This window comes from Triturus cristatus, chromosome 9 (assembly GCF_964204655.1).
Source record: "Triturus cristatus chromosome 9, aTriCri1.1, whole genome shotgun sequence".
Classification (NCBI taxonomy): domain Eukaryota; kingdom Metazoa; phylum Chordata; class Amphibia; order Caudata; family Salamandridae; genus Triturus; species Triturus cristatus.
The window spans coordinates 672,917,297-672,938,509 of record NC_140592.1 but is presented as its reverse complement, the minus strand read 5'-3'; the positions used below and the strand labels follow the sequence as shown (position 1 = coordinate 672,938,509).

The following is a 21,213-nucleotide window of genomic DNA, read 5'->3' as shown; positions in this document are numbered from 1 at the left end:
TTAACCTTCCATGGTCAGTAAATGGAATATTTAGTTCTAACAGTAGCACCTGCTATTTATAGCTCTTATGGCAGTAGTGGGGTTTGAAGAGCTATGTGAAAAACCAGTTGTAGGTCCACGTTCTCCCTCCTTACAAGTCTGTTTCGCTGCCTACTCTGCCCCTTCCACCCTGGCAGCACTATCCTTACTGACAGTCTGGTGTATGATGCCATGATGCCAAAACCACGAATTAATGTTACAAGCTAAAACTACCCTCACACTCAGGTCACTTCTCGGAATATCCTTCTCCTCTCCCAACGCACATCACAAATACACCTCACTTCTGTAAATGTCCATCTCCTAACGATGGACATACCATTTTTCCTAGCCATTCTCTCCCACCACCCGCCCAATTCATCTGTTGTTTGCCACCAATTCTTCCGATTCTCCTTTCACCGGTAAGACTTTTCTTCCTCGCCACACTCCACATAACCATAGGTGTCCCTCTGCTCTTCACACTCCTCGTCATGTTAGTGTGCTTTTTCTACCCCCATTTTCATTGAAATTGCTTGTTCCATCTCCTCACAGTCTTTGCATACTCCACACACCCCTTTATGTATCCGGCCACATTTCTCATCTTTCGGTTTTTCTCGACAGAATCTTTGCTACTATAACCAACACTTCCCTCTGGACTCCCCTAATGTGTCACTTTCATACCTCACCCCTACAATTTTCACATGTCAGTCACTCTGCCCCCACACTCCTCGCATACGGTAAACATATAGGCCTTATGTGCCTTCCATAGTCGCCACAACAGTCAGCATAACTTGCCCCTCTCCCTGATCACCTGTCATCGATCACCTCCTCTCACTGATCGCATCTGTCAAATATGCTTCTCTCAGATTCCCTTGCCGCTTCACTTTCCTCTATACTGTGAAGCCCTTTTCTCTCACCACGCTCCTTACATTTGTGGGAAGCGTTTGTGTCTCTCTGCGTGTGTTACTTTTTCTTTCTACGCTCCTCACATTTGTCAGTGCTTCTCCCTACACCCCTTTCATACACTTTCCCCCACACATAACACTGCTCTCCCACGCCCCCCTCCTCCTGAGCCCTCATCTGCCCAGCTGCTCGCCTCTCACCGTTCGCATCTGTAAATGTTTCTTCTTCCCGCCCCACACTACTCACATTACAGAGTAGTCATCTCCTTTCGACGTCCCTCACCTGTCAACCTTTTATCACCTCTTCACATCGACCAATGGCCCTTTTATAACACTTTTTCAAACTCAACCCACCTCCGACATCTGCCACTGACTCTCCTTCACGTCTCTGAGCTAATTGTGAGCGCCCTTCACTTTTCAAAAACAAGCATTGGCATAGCCAATAGGTCTCGCCTTTGGGACCTTATAAGTGTTTAGCCATGCAACACTTGATGTTGTTGCACCAAGGATATTGTGCTGGATAACTTCCGCAAAATATCCTTGGTGCAACAACATCAACTGTTGCATGGCTAAACACTTATAAGGTACAAGGTTTCGCCAGGCAACAGGTGATGTTGTTGCACCAGGGAAATTGCGCTGCAAACTAAATACTTATAAGGTCCCAAAAGCGAGACCTATTGGTTATGCCAATGCTTGTTTTGGGGTAGGCACGGCGGGGGTTAGGTAATTTGCCCAGAATCACGCTAGATGTCAACTCGACCCCAAGGCTCGAGTCTTGGTTTCCCAGTTCCAAGGTCGGCAGTCTAGCCGTGACACCATATCCTCGCCACCATTTCTGTTGCAGGCATAAGGCTGCGGCTTGTAGGTGGCAGTTTTGTTTTATTTGTGACACATACTTGTAATAAAAAATCATGAAAACAATTAATTACTGCACTAACCTGTTGGCTTTTCCAATTATTGACAGTTTAAATATTGTAAATATGTCTATTGAGTACCCAAATGCATTAAACCGAAGAAAACCAAGAAAAAGTTGAAAGCTTGGCTTTGATCCAATTAGTAACTGCTGGCAATAAAAAAAGAAAATACACAGTGAAGCACCATGCCTTTTTGTCCGTTTGATAACATTTGTAGTCTTTCTTCTTTAGCACCATGGTCTCAGTGACTTCCTAGAGAGCGCGTCTTTCTTCCTTTTCTTTTACCCGGATGTAGTGGTTACATCCGTAATTTCCGTTTTCTATTTCGTAGTGAGCGCATGCGTACATGTAGTCAACTTGATGTGGTGGCCTACTGGTTTGGATTATTTGAAGCACGATTTGTAAACTGGGTTGCTGCCGATTCAATAAACCATGTCGTCGGACGGACACCCAGGAAATGATCCAAAGAGCGCAGGGTCTTCCGTGGAAATGCAGCTAGCAGGATATGGCAGCTGGAGTGGGGCAGAGCTGCAGACTAAGCTGGCGGAGCTGGGAGCCCCAGGCCACGGTGAGGAGGGAGCTGAAATAAGGTGGGAGGGTGCAGGTGGGGGATGTGAAGGTTGGTTGCATGAGGTGGTTAATGAGAAGGGCGTGTTAGGCTTGTATATGGTATTCATTGAAACTTAAAATTGTGGTTTATGTCTCTGGGAGAAATGTCTGCCAGTCCTGTGATTACAACTAGTGTGACTTAAGTGCTGCATTCTGTGGGATTACTGTACAGACCTTTAGATCTGCACTGAAAGGTAGAACTTAAATGGACGTATTTCTGCTGTCTTAATAAGCAGAGATCTGAAAACACTGCGGCCTGAAAAGAAAGAGCCTGTTGCTCGTCACGGCGCAGATGAAATGGCCCATATGTCTACACCAGCAGAGCCTCTCACCTGTTATGGGTAGCAGAACTACCAACCACTCTGTTCTGTCGGTCTCCTGGAACCAGGGAACGTGGTATAAGAAATCCTCATACACAACTCTAGTGGGGTAGGCAAAGCGTGGGGAAGAACTGAATCACTACGTTCAGACAACCCACTACAAACCCAACATTCACAGGAGTTGTATTTGAAACCCCTGTCCCTCTTTTACAGAACACCTCTGTAAGAATTACTACCACTTCTAAACAACACGTATAAATGGAGTTTGGGTAGAAACACTGTAGTAACGGTACTTCACATATTTTCCCCATAGTCTCCTGCCTAGCCTGTAGAATGTTGACATTGTGATGATGTATTAGAATGCTGCAGTGCTCTGGGTTGTCAGTTGAGAGTTAGGGCTGAGCTGGTACCATCCTGCTCCTGGTGGGGTTATTATATGTTTTATTATTTCCTTTACTTTAACTTAATTTATGTACTCTTATCCTGTACCATCTACTTAAAATAAATATACTTCATCAACTACCTCGATTCCATGATCATCCTTCACTACAAACACCCCTAGTGTAGAACCTTTGAATGTATCACAGATGCAGATGTTTCGCTACATCCATGTCCAATGTCATGATTAGTATTTTAAAATTAGCTGCACGGTGTGTTATTTCACTCAGTTACATCTTCCCACCCCACTCGCTACATGATATTTGTAAACTGGTCTCAGCTAGACCTCTCTTTGTTGTGGTCCTTTTGCAGCAACTCGAGTTTAGTATGCTTTTGGTACAAAACAAATGATATATAAAAAATCTCCACTACTTCTTGGTCTGCCTCATTAAGCACTTGGAAAAGCCTTGTCCTTTGTGACTCGAGAAGAGTTGTGAGTTTGGCTTTAGGCCCACTAAGTAGAGTGCAGGAGGGAATGGCACGTAAGAGCCCAGGACTAAGCGAGAAAAACTGGTAGGGCTTGGATCTTTCAGGGTCACTGAGAATGTTAGCTCTCAACAGCTGTCACTGGGCATCCCAGTAAAATCAGATTCGTACCCTGATATACCTGCCTTCCTATTCCTTAGCCTGGTAAAGATTGCTGGTTGGAGTAAGACTTTTAGTTGATAATGCAGTGTGGTGTTTACATTTAAAGGTGTCTTTTGCACTTGCCAAGGTATATATTTTGCATGGTATGCAGCATTTAGAATTGTACCGTTTGTTCAACTGAGAGCCGATGGAGGACATTTAGTCCTGATGTGTGTTTTTGCCTTCAAAATGGGACAAAGCGCTGTGTCTGGTTTTGAACTGAATTCAGGTCTGACGTTTTTTTGGTGTGCATGTATAATGGATGCTGGCAACACTCCCTCTTGTTTTTATTATTTTGTCTGTTTTTATATGTTTAAATAGAACCAGAAACAAGTTCTATAAAATGCACATGGTTGTTTAGCATCCAAGTCCTCCACTCTGTTGCTGCCCGCTATCTTAGTTTCTTACAATGTAGTATACTATTTGATTTTTCTGGTAGATAGTGCCACATTCATAAACAGGTCTACTAACTAAAATTGGGCTTTAATGATACACTATTGGTTGCTAACTCTTGAGTGTACGTCTTCCTTTTATTTAGATGCCAGCAGTTATATGCTGCATACATAAAAGCTGAGTGAGTGAACAAACTACATTGGAATCGGTTCCTACAGGATAATGTTTCAGAATTTGTACCGTTTCTAAACTCTACAAACACCCTCCCCCACACTCATACATTTTTTCTGCCTCCATCCTCTGGTTCTCTATCTAAAATGTTGTGAAATGAATTGCTCCATTTTTAGACATAAATCACCCCCACGTGGTACACAGCTGTGCCCCCCCCCCCCCCCACCCTGAGTGCCCATTGAAATGTACAGCTGGTATCCCAGTGTCAGCTAATTAGCTTATGCACGGCGGCTGTAACTGTGCCAGGCTAAGTCAGGTCTAGGGCCTATCCTGTGATCTTGGGGATGAGGGGCGTTTGGCGCTTTCGGAGGGCCCTCATTGAGAGCAGTGGATTACTGTTCCTATACAGGGTATAGCACTTGATGCTGTGTATTTAGAAAGATCAATAGTGTTGGAAGACCTTTTTATGTGTGTCACTGGGAGTGAGGCCATTTGTGTAAAAGTATGCGTATGCACCGACCATTGCTGGCATCATATATATCAAGTGTTTGCACATGTGTAGTGCTTATAAAGTATGTTCATGAACTGTATGTGTGTGAGCCTGAGTAATTGAGGCCACTATGATCCATTTTGGATACCCCTGGCATGGCATAACATAAGGCAGAGGTTGAGGACTGTTCTCCCACATAGTATTCCTATAGCTTCTGGGAGAGGATATTCTGTCACTTAAGTGAGAAGGGTGCAAATAGGTCTACCGTTTAGAAATTATGGGAGTCCTTTTGTTTGCAAAGAGCCCACCCTTTTGTCTGTCCCTGATTACACTTTTAGTTGGTCTCGTGACAGCCAGGTGCATAACTCTCGTACCTCTTTAGACCTCTGTTGTGGGTGCTCCAGATTGGAGACCGTTCAAGTGCTACTTGCTTTGAGAAGCATCACTTTGCATACATGCTGTCTGTAGAGCAATCTGAGGAGAAAACTTTAATGAAGAACCACTCCAAACAAGTTTAACAGTTTGAGACAATGGATTAATATTAACGGTCTTGAAGTTGTATATAAAAATGCGACCCAAACCACCCCACTTTATTTCAGACCCAAGTCGTATATGATTAGGAATGCTTTGCAGAGAACCTAAAGGATTACTGTGCAACCAGGGCTAGTGTCTGCCAGATAGCCAGTCCCCCAAAGCTAAGAGGATATCATCAGAAGTCTGCACTTTATGCTGGAGGACCTGTGGATCAACCTTAAAGTATCTAGAAGCCTATTTGTCTGCTGGGAGACGGAAGATGTCTACATTGCCTTGCAGGAGGAGAGAAGCTCAGCTTTTCCCTTGAGGCTGTGGGACATCCTGAGAAAGCTGACTGAAAGAGCTTGACCTAGGAAGGACCCGTGTCAAGTGACTCCTCCCCACATCCAACAATGTCATCCAGTTTCTAGCAACTGCCCTGATCATCGTAGGCCCAGTCAGTGCTTCCACTACGTAATTGTCATAACCACAGTCGGGGCTGCTTCTGCGTGATCATCTTAGGCTCAGATGGGGGCTGAAACTACTGTGATAATTGTAATTTAGGTCATGGCCTCATTTGCCTCTGTTCGGTTGAGTTGGGACTGCACCTACTGTGACTATTGTTGGTCCGATCTGGGGTTGTATCACCAGGTCCATCGGAGACGGTTGTGGCCAGGTTGCACCTATGCAAGCACTAAAGCCTCAAATGATCGATTCTGTGTGGGTCCGTAGACCGACTCGGCTCGCACCCAGTTCCTCAGTACAACCCAGCGAGGATGTTGCTTCCCGCAGTCCACACTGTAGATGTGTGGGAGGGCCATTTGCGTCTGCAAGGGACATTCAAGGATTTGAACATGCCATCCCAGTATTGCAAAGGGTATGTTCAATCCTGAGTGAGTGTTTGACTGTGAACAAGGATGGGCTGCATGTTATTCGTGCTATATACTGATTTCCCAGCGAGCCACAATAGGTGATGACCAGCAGATAGGGATCAATGTAGGAAAGGGTTGGGGGAGAGGGTTCGGAGAGAGTCTACCAAGACAAATTGCGTCCAAGAACCCTATCATGTATAATACACATTGTATGGCGTAGCATTGTAGTGTAACTGTGTAATAGAGAAGTACTCTTTCTTTAAGTTCTGGGCTAGACATTGGAGTTAAAATGTCTGTTGGTTTATTTATTTTGAATGTTTTATATAGCGCGAACAAGACCCTTGCGGGTATCAGAGCGCTTTACAAGGTAAATATAGAAGACACATAGGCATATAGTAAATAACATAGAGTTCCATACGAATCAAGAATGGTATATTTGTTGAGTGCTGAGCTGAGCACCCCACACTACCTCAAAGAGAAACCTGTGGTTGCTCCCGTTGCTACTCTGAGATTCAATTCAATTCAAAATACTATATTCGGTATATAAAAATACCATAAAAGTGCAAATAAAATAGATCATAATAAAATCAGGCCACATAACAAGTGAGAATCATACATGCTCAGTCCATCCATAAATAAAAACCCCATAACATATAAAAATTCATATTTAGGACCAATACGGGACTAGCCTCACCAATCACAAAAATTCAGAAGGGGTGCATCACATAATAGGAGAAATGCAAAACAATTCAACAGCCTAAAATAAGTGCATGTTCAATCCCTCCTGGATTAAGCAAACCATTCCCCTCATCAAATTCATTTTAAGGCCTTTAACAGAGTCGCGCTAGGTACCACGTTTATTCACCTAGTACCTCTTGTGTTTCTAAGTTTGACAGCTGCCCTTAAAAAGTTTACAGTGCAGAGCAGAGTTAATGCATCTGAGGACAATTTTAAAAACAACAAGGTCACCTTAGCGTGTTTAAATCTAGCATTTTTTAAAATACTTTTTAAAAACCAGCTTCTAGTATATGAATAAAAAGGACATAATAAAACAAAGTGAAGGGTATTCTGCGGAGACCGGTGGTCGCAGCCGCACGGACCCTTCAACTCTATAGATAAGGTATATCCTGCCGGATCAGCTAATATGTGATGTAGAAGATTGAACCTGAAACGTGTCATTAAAAATCTGTCATGGGCATTATATAAATGAGATAGATAAGGCTCAATACCCAGACATGATATAGTCAGGAGGTGTGCTTTGACTGTTGTCTTGACCAGCTCCCTATCTTCCCTAAGTGATGTAACATATTTCTGGTACCGATGTTTCACCAAGGCCTTATCCTGGACTAGCATTTTTGTGGGGTTATTAAAAAGGTCTGCACATCCTATGCCTACTAGTGACTCCGTTACGTACTTAAGCCAGGAGATGTGCAGTCCCCAGTCACGGGCAAGACAGTCTATTATGATCTGCTTGCTAAATGAGGCCTCTGGGTTTGTCCAAATTTTGGCTCAGCAGGTTAGGGGTTTGACTTCCAACCTGTCTCCAAGATAACTATGAATGAGATGTGACGGTGTACTCTGGGGCACTTTGAGTAGACGCCGAGGATACTTTTTTTCTTCGGTTTGTAAGTGCTGCGTATCAATGAAGCCCCATACCTCACTTCCATAGAGAATTTTGGCACAACACATAGAGCTGTATAGTCTCAATATTTGCTCCAGGGACCAACGCCCCAGCCTTCGTGCAAAATTCATAATTGACCCGGAGCAGCTCGCTAGTGTGCCACATTTCTGTTCTAATAGAGCTTTAAAGTTGAGGCGTGTGTCAAATAAAATCCCCAAATATGAGAACGAGTGCACCTTTTCCAGACGATGAGAACCAATCAAATAATCATATTTTCTGTTTGTTTTTTTCCCCACTTCCATGATATACGATTTGGATAGATTGGGGGACAGGTCTAAAGTCTCCATAAAGGAGACAAAGCCGTCTATCAAGCCCTGTAGCCCTTTGGGTGTGCGTGCAAGAAGAACCGCGTTGTCCACATAAAGCAGGACGGGGATCCCTCTTGATCCAATCCGCGGTGTGTCAACCTTCAGTGCCCCAAGTGCCTGGTCCAGACTATTTATATAGAGAGTAAATACAAATGGAGCCAGGATACAGCCTTGTATCACCCCACTTAGACAAGGGAACAAGTCAGTGGTGCTTCCCTCCTGATTATATCTAACTGAGGCAGTAGTATTCTGGTGCAGGACTCTTAGAATGTTAATGAGTCCAGGGTCCACGCCAAGACCGCCCATGATCGCCCATAATTTCCTACGATTAACTCGATCGAAAGCCGCCGTCAAGTCCATGAATGCCAAGTACACAGTTTCTGGGCTGGCAATAGTGTACTTGGCTACCAATAAGTATAGATTAAGACATTGATCGGCTGTTGACTTTCCTGGCCTAAATCCGTATTGAGTGTCAGTGATAATGTGTTGATCTTCAGCCCAATCCATTAGCCGACTGAGGATAGCCCTCCCAACACCTTCGCTGACACATCAATTAGGGAAATAGGCCAATAGCAAAGTGGGCTATCCTTATTACCCTTTTTAAATATGGGAACGATTATGGCTGTAGACCACGATGGTGGCATACCTGTGTCTACTGCTGCATTGATGACTCTCGTCAGGATTGGAGCCCAAAGATCTACCTGGTTCAAGAGAAGGTCGGGTGGGATCCCATCAGGACCCGGGGCCTTGTTACGAGTCAGGTCCTCGATTCCTGCCTTAATCTCGCCCAAGGTAAATATTATCTAGTTGCAGGGCACCCATCCCCCCTTCATCCCCGCGGCTGTTCATCCGTCGGGCAATGATTATAAAAACCACGGAAATGCTCATACCATAATTCCAACACAATATGATTGGCTACCCTTGGTTTGTTTGCCTCTTGGAAACAGGGGTCATTTATAACTTTCCAAAATGCAGTTGTATTTTTTAGCTGAATTGCTTCCCTCAGGTCCTCCCACGCTTGCCGTTACAGACTATTTTTACGTCGTTTTACTGCCGATTTATAGTTTGCCTTCATAAGGTCACCCTGCTCTTGTCTCTTGGGGAGGATTTTAAAGCTCATTTCAGCTCTCTCAGGGCATGGGAGCACTGTTGATCAAACCACCATGGGTCATTCATACTTGCTTTATAATTTTTTGTCCTAAGCAGACCATCGATTCGATCAGCTACACCTTCAAAAGCCGTGACCAATTCAACCTCCTCCACATTTAAGTTTAGGCAGTCCGCAATAAGCTGTTCTCCATCTTTCATCAGTGCTATATAGAAGGCTTCACCATCAATCTGTGACCATCTAAGCCTCCTCCCTTGATCCGTATCACATACCATACCACCTGCCCCCACTCTAGGAGGGTTCTTGCAGAGATTTAGCTCCGCAAGGGACATGACTGAAGGATTATGGTCACTAAAAATGCTTAGACATATTTTAAAGCCTGTGATCCATTTTTTAAGTGAATTGGAAACAAAGATAAAGTCGATAAAAGTATCGCTTTCTCTACCTTTGAATGAGGGATGTACCATTTTGTCCTTCCCATCTTCAGCCAAATCCATAGTGTGTGTGAGGGCATGTGTATTTAATAGCTTACCTAACACCCTCCCCTCCTTGGTGTGCTCCATGCTCCTGAGGGTATCAGAGTCCTCATGTTTATACAGATTGATACAGCGTGTAAAAGAGATGCTCAAGAAGTAACATAATCGTGTGTTGTTAAAACAGTGAGGGTACATTACGTTTCCATGAAGTGCTTACTGCGCTAAGGAAGAAAATAGTATGCAAACAATAAAAATGTATCTTTCTGAAAATTAAGCTTTTGTTTAGATGTATTAGTTTGTTAATATCTAGTATTTTGATTTCTGAAGTAAGGGGACTTATAAAAACATTTTTGTTTTTGAAGGAGTTGAATAGTCTGATGGATACTGGTTGGGAGTTCCATGCCTTGGGTGCATGCATGCCATGAGAAACATCAGGCAGTGGATGAAATTTTTCTAAAACATTTGACTTGAAGTTGAGGTTTAGTCTTTTATCTATGTCGGACCTCCCAGAGAAGGTCAGTTTCTCAGAGATACTTGGGTGGTACTCTGCTGTAGTGCCTTTAAGATTAAATAGAGAATCTTGTAGCTACATCTTGCCTCAATTGGGTGATATTTTAATGAGGAAAGTACTGGTAAGATAGTCGTATTTGCTTTAGTGTGATACAAGCCTTGCTGCAGCATACATACCGCTTTTCGAGATGCAAAACTTTTCTTTGAAAGTCCAATAGGGAGATAATTTCCATACCAGAGGCCCTAAAGAATTGCACAGCAGATTTTAAGTCATTTGGTGTTAGGAAAGGTTTTATTTACAAAGAAGTCCCAGTTGAAAGAAAGCTCATCTGTCCGATTCCAGAAGAGGGCTTTTAGGTTGAGTTTCATGCTTACTATCACTTTCTCCCCCCTCCTCAATAACTCTGCGATGTCCTCCTTTGCTTCTCCATTCCCAGTCATTGCCTGCATCCTAGACTGATTTTCAGCATCCATCAACGCTTGCTTTCCCATCCAAATGCTCCTCTTTCCTATCCCTACACACTGGAGGCAGCTCTGCTCATGAGTTACGACCATGCCTTGCACAAATACAGATAAAGCAACTAAAAAGCTGTTTCAGATATAGACATGTACTTCCTATATACAAGTGACTAGTAATATGTGTAGTTCAAATCAAATCAAAAATGACTTTATTCGATTGCTTTATAAGACAATCATAAAAGCACAAATTAACAGAAAAAACATTTCAAAAGTTGTAAAGGTTTAAAAATATATACACAATTAAAAATTACAATAAAATTGTTTTCCTGTGGCTAAGTACTTTCTTTTAAAATATACATATCCTCCAGGCTCTGTGAATATTGTCCAAGAACTGCAGTGCTAGAAAGGCTGGGTGACATTGTCTCAGACCCAACTCCCTCATAATCTGGACAAGCCAAACTTTCCTCAAATTACTGTAAAAACTGCAGAATAGAAAAACATGCATAGTTGATTGCTCCGAGCAATTATCGCACGGACATGGGCCTAAGGTTCGTGACCAATCGTTCATACATGGGAAACTCACGAGCCTGTGATAAATGTTACATCTAAAACGAGTTAATAATAATCTATCATAGCCACCAGGTACAAACAATAAATACGACTGAATGTTAAAAGAAGATTAAATCAATTGATTGTGTTGGGCAGAATGTTTTGTACTCTGTGACCAGTCTTATAGGGCCCAGAAGAATCAGACCCTGTTTTTTTAGTTCCTTTCTTGTTATCGACTGCATTGTACCCAGAGACTTGTAGTACTCTGGATGGCCAAGATCAGACATGACATTTTTAATATACCTCAGCCACGGAATCAGCAGCGCTCCTTCGAGTTTCATGCTGTCAGTTAAAATATCCTGATTTATCTTAGTCTCCAGTTTGGACCATATTCTATGCCGTAAAAGGATTGGCTCCATTTTTATCAGGTCTGAGATAAATGGGAGACCCAGCTCTGCATGGCAAACATATGCCGATGTACTACTAGGGACGGCTAAAATATATCTCAGGAAAATATTTTCCACTCTCTGGAGAGACTGCGTATCTACAAAGCCCCAAACCGCCGCTCCGTACATGGCTGCGGAAACACACTTCGCTTTATAAATCTGCAATAACTCCCTGTGGGGTCTCCTCCCCAATTTCTTTGCGAAATTGGCGAGTGCCGTTGTTGATCTTGCCAGTATTAGTTTTTGTGCCATTATTGCATGAGACCAACGATCACAGCGATCAAACAATATACCCAGATAAGCAAAGCTAGTGTTATGCTCTATTTTCTGACCCTCCAGGAACATATCCCTGCATTTTTGACTCCCAGGCCCACATCTCATAATGTAAGTCTTAGAGGTATAAACCTTAAGATTCAATTGGCCCATAAACTTGGTAAAACTGTTTAAAACCCTTTGTAGGCCTATTTGAGTACGTGACATTAAAACTGCATCATCTGCAAAGAGAAGTTCAGGTAGGGGGCGTGCAGCTATTTGTGGAAAATTAAGATTTTCCTTAATTAAGGCTTCACAAAGGCCATTAATATAAAGGTTAAAAAGAAAAGGGGCCAGAACACACCCTTGCCTGACCCCCTTTCTAATGGGAAATGAATCCGTTCTATCCCAAAATGTACTCGCGCCTTAGCACCGCTGTATAGGCCTCTGAGGAAGAGAACAATTTGTGCATCTACCCCTAGACGCTCAAGTATCGCCCACAAATCCTCATGCCTAACCGAATCGAAAGCAGCAGTTAAGTCGACAAATGCTAGGAAAAGTCTGCCTTTTTTTACTCTCATGTATTTCCCAAGCAGGATAGATAGGTTTAGGCTCTGCTCCACTGTTCCTAATCCAGCCCGAAAACCATATTGTATGTCAGACAGGATATTATTTTCCTCAGCCCAGTCATTTAAACATTCTAACAGTATGCGTCCAGCCACTTTTGTCAGGGCATCTAGTAGAGAAATGGGCCTATAACACTTTGGGTCCTGGTGGTCCCCCTTTTTAGGTCTCGCTGAGCCCAGCGCATGCGCTGGCTCGGAGAGGCATTTTGTATGTGAGTTTTCAAAGTGCTGCTGGCTGGCCTAGCGCTTGCGTTCACGCGATCGTGCACGCGCGCAGCTGGCCGCCAGCAGCACTTTGAAAACTGTGCTTTAGCGCGTCATCGCGGTCACGTTCGCTTTCAGATCGATCGCAATGACTTTCGCTTTTACGGCCGTGCGGCGTTACTCTTACTGCTGCGCGGCCAATGCTTGTTTCTAACGTTTCGGGGGCAACATCACCAAACCCACTCAGAATTTAATGCACATTAGCAGAATTACAATGAACAAGGTTTATTTACTATTTATAAAAATAAATACACATACCCTTCAGCCACATCAAAAATATTGCTAGAGGGGGTAATTCATATCCCCTAACTCTGGCCCTTGAGTATTTGGAGTACGATTCTTAATCCTCCGGTTTGCTATCAATAAATATTAAGATGTATTGACGTGCAGCTCTGTTTCGTGTGCTATTTATAATAAGATAATATATGCGCATAACAAGTAGATATCAGCATGACTTCTTATTTTCTAAGAGGGGGACATTACCTTCTTTTTCCTCAATACCACATACACATGGGAAGTGAGGGGGCCTTGGCAGCGTCTGTGTCCTGGGGATGGCTAAAGGCGTAGCCTGTTTAATGGTGTCCTAATCATGACCCCTTGGACATGAATCGAACTGTGATTTGCCTTAGCACCATTCACATCCACCATAGTAACTGGTTTCCAGCTCTCTGGTTTCTAGCCGCTCTCAGTGCTGCAAGTAGGATCACTTAGAAGGCGTCAACATTGCACGTTTCCAAGGAGTTACTTGAAAGCAATGGTTGAAGTTCACGCTGGCATCTTTACTTCCATTGGTCCCCCTAAGGACTAGCTTGATCAGGTTTCATACACACCCTGGCATGTGCCTGAGGGGCAATAAACAAAGATCGTATGCTATCTGTTAGCACTGCCACTGCTTTCTATTTGCGTGCACACTGTCCCTGACGCGGCACTGGGCCGGAACAGGCACACGGCCTGGCATCTTGCAGCTATTCACCACAGGCACGTGTCCAACATTTGTGCAACTGCTCATACGTGCCCAACACAATTACTCTGAGCAGCACTTGAAGATAATGACCCCTTAATAGGCCATTACCTACCAAATGAGTATGGCTTTCAGTATCATAACCGCTTCACTGAGGGTCAAAGATGAGGGAACGGAGCTCCTTGCGCGTGCTTTCCATAGAACCATTAAGTTCAAAGCCAGCCCTCATCTGTTCCTAATACCACTTCAGGCTATTTTGTTACTGACCAACCTCTCATCTTACCCAGCAACGCCAGAAAACAGAGTGTATGGGAAGCCCAAGGAAATCAAAGCAGGAATACCGAGACGGTAGGGTTGTCCAACAGCGCGTAGATCGGATAGGGGCTTTGGAAGAGATTAAAGTTCAGCAAGCTCTTGGCAGAGAGGGCCAGAGCATCTGACCGAGGGGCTCGGCCCTGGCACGGCTCCACCAGGAAGAAGTGACATGTAATAGCACGACGAACCAATCCTGAACCAAGTTCTAATGAGCTCAATGGAATGACATCGTAATATTTTCGGAACATAATGAGACGGGCAATGAGAACCAAGGACAATGTCCTCAAGCGGAGATGCATTTAGGGGACCTGCGCAGCTATACCATCTCCATGAACAACATTCGGGGGTCGCAGCTTCGATCCCTGACTCGCTGCTTGTAACCCCTGCATTACTTTTGTGCCCTCGGGCCTCAGAGGTCGCAAACTCCGTGCCAATAAGAAAGGGGTAACTCATTTTAAAGGGTATCCCGGCCGAATCCTCTTAGTATTGTGCCAATGTTTTTATTGTTCTATTAGTGAACAATATCTAATTATTCACTATTAGTGTAATAGAATAGAGCACCATGAAATAGAACAAAACCTCTGCTGGCAGCTACGGTTAGTAAAACATTTTTTTTACAATTTTGTGTGTTTGCATGTGAGTGAGTGTGTTTGTGTGAAAGAAAACCTGTGTGTGTGTGTGTGTGAGGAACAGTGAGTGAAAGTCAGTGACAGGTGGAGAGTGAGAATGAGTGAGGCTGTAAGTGAGTTTGAGTGAGAATATTTTTTTATACATTATTGGACCCATTATTTCCCCCAAAACTTTCTTTGGGGGAAATCTCTCCTCTCTCTTGCCTCCAAGCCTCTCCCAGAAGGGGTTTGGCTAACTCATTTCACTCACTCGCTACAATTCAGTGACCGTATTATGCCCCACCACCTTCAAAGATCACTTCTGCACCATAGGTGGTATCGAAAATAGGCATGTGCCTTTATTGAGTTATAATAATCAAGCAGTTAATATGAAACTGAAGCAAAATCAATAATGATGTCTTCAGGCCTGAAGTTATGTGACATCACTTCCCGGGAACATTCAGAGCCAAGGGTCATACGATAGCTCTTTCTGTGATGTCATTAAGTTCAAAGAGTGCTATGCCTTGCATTTTGGTGAATGGCATCCATGACCGTTTCCATGTCAATCAATTCACTTAAAAAAAACACTATCACAACAAACACAAAATAATTCCCATTCAGATTGTTTCTCAAATTCATAATCAAGTTAAATTAAAATTTTCAGAACTCCCTAGAGCACAAATAGTGCATCCTCTCCAGTACGAGAAGTAATACACATGAACATTGTGGTATTTTGTTATGCCTATCAGAGTGTGTGATAATGTGGTGTGCTAGTGCAGTGGTAAATGGTGCACATAAGTGAATTGTGTGCCCTCAAAGTGAGTTGTGAGCACTTGGAAACTACGATTGAAGGGAAAAGCTGCCAGCTGCGGGGGGAACATTAGTGGTACCATATATTTTCCTCCATAACTGCAATGGTGAAACTACTATTGAACTGTAGCCTGGAGGTTACATTGTTCAACATGCGAGCACAACTGGTAGTAACAAAGTCTGCATTGCACAAGCAGAGATTCATTTGCTTCACCAGGTAAAAAACAATATGCTCTTTTTGAGCCAAGGCAACATGTAACAATTACACGGCATCATTAATGACATTTACCTTACTGCTTCTTTTTTCAGGATAAAGTTCTCTTTTAGGGTGCAAAAATATTTATTTCAGGAAAACATTTGTAAGTGGCAAATAATGCAACAAGCATTGCCAACCCAATAGGTCTTGCCTATGGGACCCATTTGCTTTTTCAATGCCTTTTGGCGATGTTGTAGTTTCAATCCTATGCAGCATTGGCAGAAAAGAAATAGACATTAGGTCTCGCCTTTGGGACCTTATAAGTGTTTAGCCATGCAACAGTTGCATAACTAAATACTTATAAGGTCCCAAAAGCGAGACCTATTGGCTATGCCAAGCAGCCGCGAAAGTGATCGTGATCAAACATCAAAGCGGCTGTGCGGCCGTGAAAGTAATCGCGGAAAAGCGCGGCGCGCGCACATGCACTGTAGCTCTAGGCTGGCCTGGTAGCACTTTTTGGAGCCCTCTCAAAAAGTCTCGCCAGACCAGCGCATGCGCTGGGTCAGGCGAGACCTAAAAAAGGTGTGATGACATGTGTACTGCTGGTGGTCACATCATTTTGCGCTGATGGTGCACTCCTGCATGGTGACCTATGCACGTGCATGCATCAGAATGCATTCACTCTAGTGGTGGAATGAAACAGGTGCCATTTGCATTGGCTTTTTATCAACCCATCCACAATGGCAGATGCCACTTGGATCGGTAAACACAAAATTAAGACTAACTTAGCATGAAATCGCACAACAAATACAAGCATTTGCAATGCAATAGGTCTCGCATTTACCCCGGTTTGAACTATTGACATTGTAAATGACAACGCCTTTTATTTATGTTTTGGTTTTTAAAACATAAATAAAAGGCATTGTCATTTACAATACCAATAGCTTAAACTCTCGTAAATTCGAGACCTATTGCATTGCAAATGCTTGTTAAAATTGGGATAATAGTAGATTCCACCCATGTTTCCGGAAAGGGGGCAAAGCAACTAGCTGTTAGTACCTGAGTGATAATTGTTCCCCATAGGTCAACGTTGAATTTAAAAAGATCTATGGGGACACCATCCGGGCCCAGCGCCTTCCCTCCCAGAACTTGCAGAATGTGCACGGTTCACCTCCTCCAGTGTAAACCTAAGGTCAGCATACATGGGCTCAGGGTTGCTAATAGTTTCCCCATGGGCACTCTCAGGGTTATTGGCAGAGGTTTCATCTATGTTGTACACCTTCGAAAAGTAGTCTATCCATTCATTTTCAGCAATGGCAATCTCTACTGATGGACCCTCCCCCGCACTCAAGAAGGGTGCTTTTACCGTCTTCCAGAATGCCAAGCTGTCACCCCTCAGGGATGCTTCATGGAGCAATATGTGTAGTTAAAATAACTGGTTCCTTATTTCCCGAAGTTGCAGGCAGAGGAGGATCAGTGACTATCGCCAGCATAACCTAGCATTGGCAGTAGTGTTTAGGACATAGAAATTAATAAAAATTATTAGAATTCCAACAGTGCTTATGCAGTTATATATATTGAAGCCACAATTCTCTTTAATCTGGCATGCTAGGAACAATATAGCGGTTGAATATTTTGCCAATGTTATTTTCCACTTTCTGCAAAGGAGTCGTTCAAGGGCATTCTGATTTATTCGTATTTCTTTCATATTTTGCGATTGAAGAGTCGATGGTGGACAACTCTGAAACCTAGTGTCTGACTCAGGCGGTCTCTTTTAATAGGCTGCGGCACAGTAGCCTGCATCTGGAAGGTACCAATTGCAGCTTTTGAAAACTTAGAGAACATGCAAATGTGAATCCCACATTTGCTTGTTTTAACTCTTGTCTTTAGTAAGTGCAGACTATTACAATGAAAATGAGCCTTACTGAGCGGGCAGTGTGAGCAAGCATTGCCTAAGCACCTAGGTCTGGCTTGCATTTTCGGGTATAAGCTATACCCATTAGGTTTGGCAGTGCTTGTTTAAGAAAGTAATCTTTGCCAATTTTTGCGTCTTGTTTGCTATTTCTTGGCCGGGTTGTTCATCAAAACTGGTATTTGTTTGGTTTGTTAGTTTGTCCCATTTCTGAACTATTTTTCAGGCGGTCTTTTTGTTAGACTGAAAATGTGAAATGACATTTAGTTTGAAATTAAAAGCAGTTGTATTCTTTAATTTTATTTACTTTGCCAACAAGACATTTTAATTAATTTATGGCTTTCTTGTTTAGGAAAGTACCTGTTGTTTGGATGCCTTAAACTCACTTGGACATTGAAGTTAATTTATTTTACTTTGCTGTCATTATTGCATGTTTTGAGGTAAAGGCATCCACACACATTGGCTCTTTAAGAAATGTAATGGAAGTATTGACCCTTTGTTTAAAAAGTACTTTGAATTTCACCATCTGCCACTCAAACATCATCTTATTACTAGTTTGACTTCTTTGATTGTATAGCTTAACTCTACCAATGCAGTTTCTTCAGTAAAGGGGCCATGTATAATTAAATCGGGGGAAAAACAATATTTCTTCTGGGAAGTAAACATTTTCAGATGAACACAACTTGAATGTTGTGAGGTGAAAAATACCAACCCAGATGTTTTATAGCTATGCATTCTTGACACATTGAGTATGCTTAATTTAAAAATCTATGAACCGGTTTAAATGTGGAGAGGCAGATATTACTAGTATTGGCATTTTCTAGTCCTTCCCTTCAAGTATTCAGCTCTTCAAACAAATCAGTTCATGGCAAACAGATCTCTCACAAGCAGTCTCCTGTCCACTTGATCGTACTATGCATCATCCCCTGCCACCATTTTGTGTAACCTGTAGGCCATCCACTTTTTCTTACATAGCATGGCCAGTGAATGTCAAAGTATGAGTGGAAAAACACCCTCACAAAAAGGATTAAAAACCTTTACATATAGTGCTGACTTCAGTGATTAGTATAAACAATATGCAGACAAAATGGTTAAAATACTGTCTTTTTCTATTGGTAGCTGTTTAGCACTAATAATGTTACATTAATAGACGTTAACCGATAAATCAAACATACTGTTATCTACACCTAGGCTTTTGAAGATAATGTTTTCTTACTTAACGTTTGAATGCTCACTTTCAGGTGCCAGAAGTTACAGAATCACAATATATTACTTTCAATGGCATGTACCTAATCTTGTCTCCATGCAGCAACTCTGGTTTAGATCAGATCACAGTTTGACAAAAACACATCTTGTGTTTTAACATGAATGCTGAGCCCAATGATATTCCTCACTTGCTGCAGGTTAAAATACTGATCCCCACCTAGGTCACAGAGGCAGATATCTGATGTAGCCTAATTATGTTTCATAGCTCTCTTTGGCCGTAGTCATATTACCCCTTGCTTGACCTTCCCCTTTTTTGTTGCAGGAAACAGAGACGAGCTGATTGAGAGGCTCCGGAGCTACACGATGCAGGTATGTTTCATAACCCTGCAAACTTGAAATTCACCTTTTGAATGCGTTGGATGCATGTTGATGAGTCTTGTTTCGAAGTGTGGACATTCTCTTTGTCTCAGTTATAACTAAAAGAAGTGTTTTATGTCTGGAAGACATGCACCAGTCATATCGTTTACTTTAAAAAATAAAAGAAGACTTACTGCTACTTTAACACTGCCTGTTGAATATCTAGAGCACTCTGGGGGGGTGAAAGGCAGAGTATGCACTGTGGCCAGAAAGAATTGTGCAGTATTATGAAGTAATAAATGCACTAGGGCTACCCAAAGGTCCCCCATGAAACTAGTATAAATACAATAATATGTTCCAGAAGGAGTTTTTTTGTATATACTTACAATTATGTTGGTATAAGAATCTGACTGATTTTGAATTAAACAAAGAGAAATAATGAAGCGTACCATCCGCAAATCTCAAAAAAGACAACTTTTTAATCCAAAATAATCACACATTACATTAAATGCTCTTTATATAGGTCTTCAACCGTTAACACATTTTATCGTTTTGGAAAGGATTAGTAATTTCTACCTTTCATTCACTACGATAAATTTTCTGATGACTACGAATTGATCGCTCAGAGGATTGTCTAGTTTGTCTCCGTTTATTCCTTTTTGGTCCGGACGATGGTCTTGTGGCCCTGTTGCCTTAGGAGACTGACACCTCAACATTGATCCTCTCTAACATCAATCAATCCACCTCCATTTTTCTACCAATACGGATTGGGCTTTCTATGCAAGAATTGCTTAACATGTTAAGAGGATACACCGCTCCTCATTGGCGTTTACTGATACGGAAATTGACTCAGCTGTTCAATGTGGGCCTGTATGAGTTTGGATAACATTGTACTATGGATCCTAATGGATCAGTTGTTAGAGCAAACTGAGATGTGCCACTTAAGGGCAGATCGAAGTTCGTAACCAGGCTGTAGGAAGAAAAAAACTCAAAAGGGCCATCGAAGGCACCATAAAGCCAGTAAACGTAGAAGGGCTAAAAGAGTAGATGTCTCAGAAATCTGAAGTACCTGGCGAAGATGATCATTCCACCAAGAATTAACCCCTTCCTTTGGAAGAAATCCAAAATGGGGCACCTAGAACTGAGATTGCAGTGTTCTCGGCCAAGGTGAGGTCCTTGAAGTTGACATAGATAGCTCATTTGGGGCAGAGCAAAGTGAAGCATTATACTCCCAGCACCTCTTGGACATCCAGAATTAGACATTGTCACAGCTTTAGATGTCAAAGCAATTTAATCTACCTTAAACGACTGTCAGGGTGTATTTCTTCATCTATAGTCTCGGAGTACTCCCTGGTGTATTCACAATCAAAATAGAAGATTCCTACATTTGTTATTTGTAGGAAAGCCCCCCTTTTGGACATGGCCACCTCCGCTTTTTGCCTGGTATTCAATGCATTTTTGACAAAGTGCACTGGGTTCCTGTTATCCAGGTCACTTGTGCCAGTTCTTTCCCTAAAACTGTACAACTGTTCCTCCAATTGGCATTACCTTTGGCGCCCCTGTAAGTCCCTAGTAAATGTTATCTGAGGTACCTTTGCAGGGGTACTAAAGAGAGTCCCTGAGGGCTGCAGCATGTATTTTGCCACCCTAAGGGACTCCTCCCCTGTCTCATGCAGACTACCGTTGCATGCTGTGTGACGTGGTGCAGACAAAAGTGAAAACATGACATGGCACTGTGTGCTATGCCTGTAGACATTGCCTGCAGTATAGGTAAGACACCGCTACATGAGGCCTTACAGCCTTTAGGTGGTGCATTATAATACGTGTGGACATATCTGCAGGAGCAGATATGTCCCATGGATGTCTAAGTTAATTATAAGTAACCAGGGAAGCCATTTAAGCGCA

At 42.7% G+C, this 21,213-nt stretch overlaps 1 protein-coding gene across 1 annotated transcript in view; it reads left to right on the top strand.

Annotated features, from left to right (window-relative positions):
• Window positions 1–2,151: 2,151 nt before the first annotated feature.
• The window catches only part of SF3B2 (splicing factor 3b subunit 2), a 355,029-nt gene continuing 335,967 nt past the window's right edge, over window positions 2,152–21,213 (top strand). The window contains exons 1-2 of the mRNA XM_085625740.1: window positions 2,152–2,399; window positions 19,274–19,320. Coding sequence (XP_085481866.1) covers window positions 2,264–2,399; window positions 19,274–19,320 — 183 coding nt within the window. The 5' untranslated portion in view covers window positions 2,152–2,263. The remainder of the gene's footprint in view (window positions 2,400–19,273; window positions 19,321–21,213) is intronic.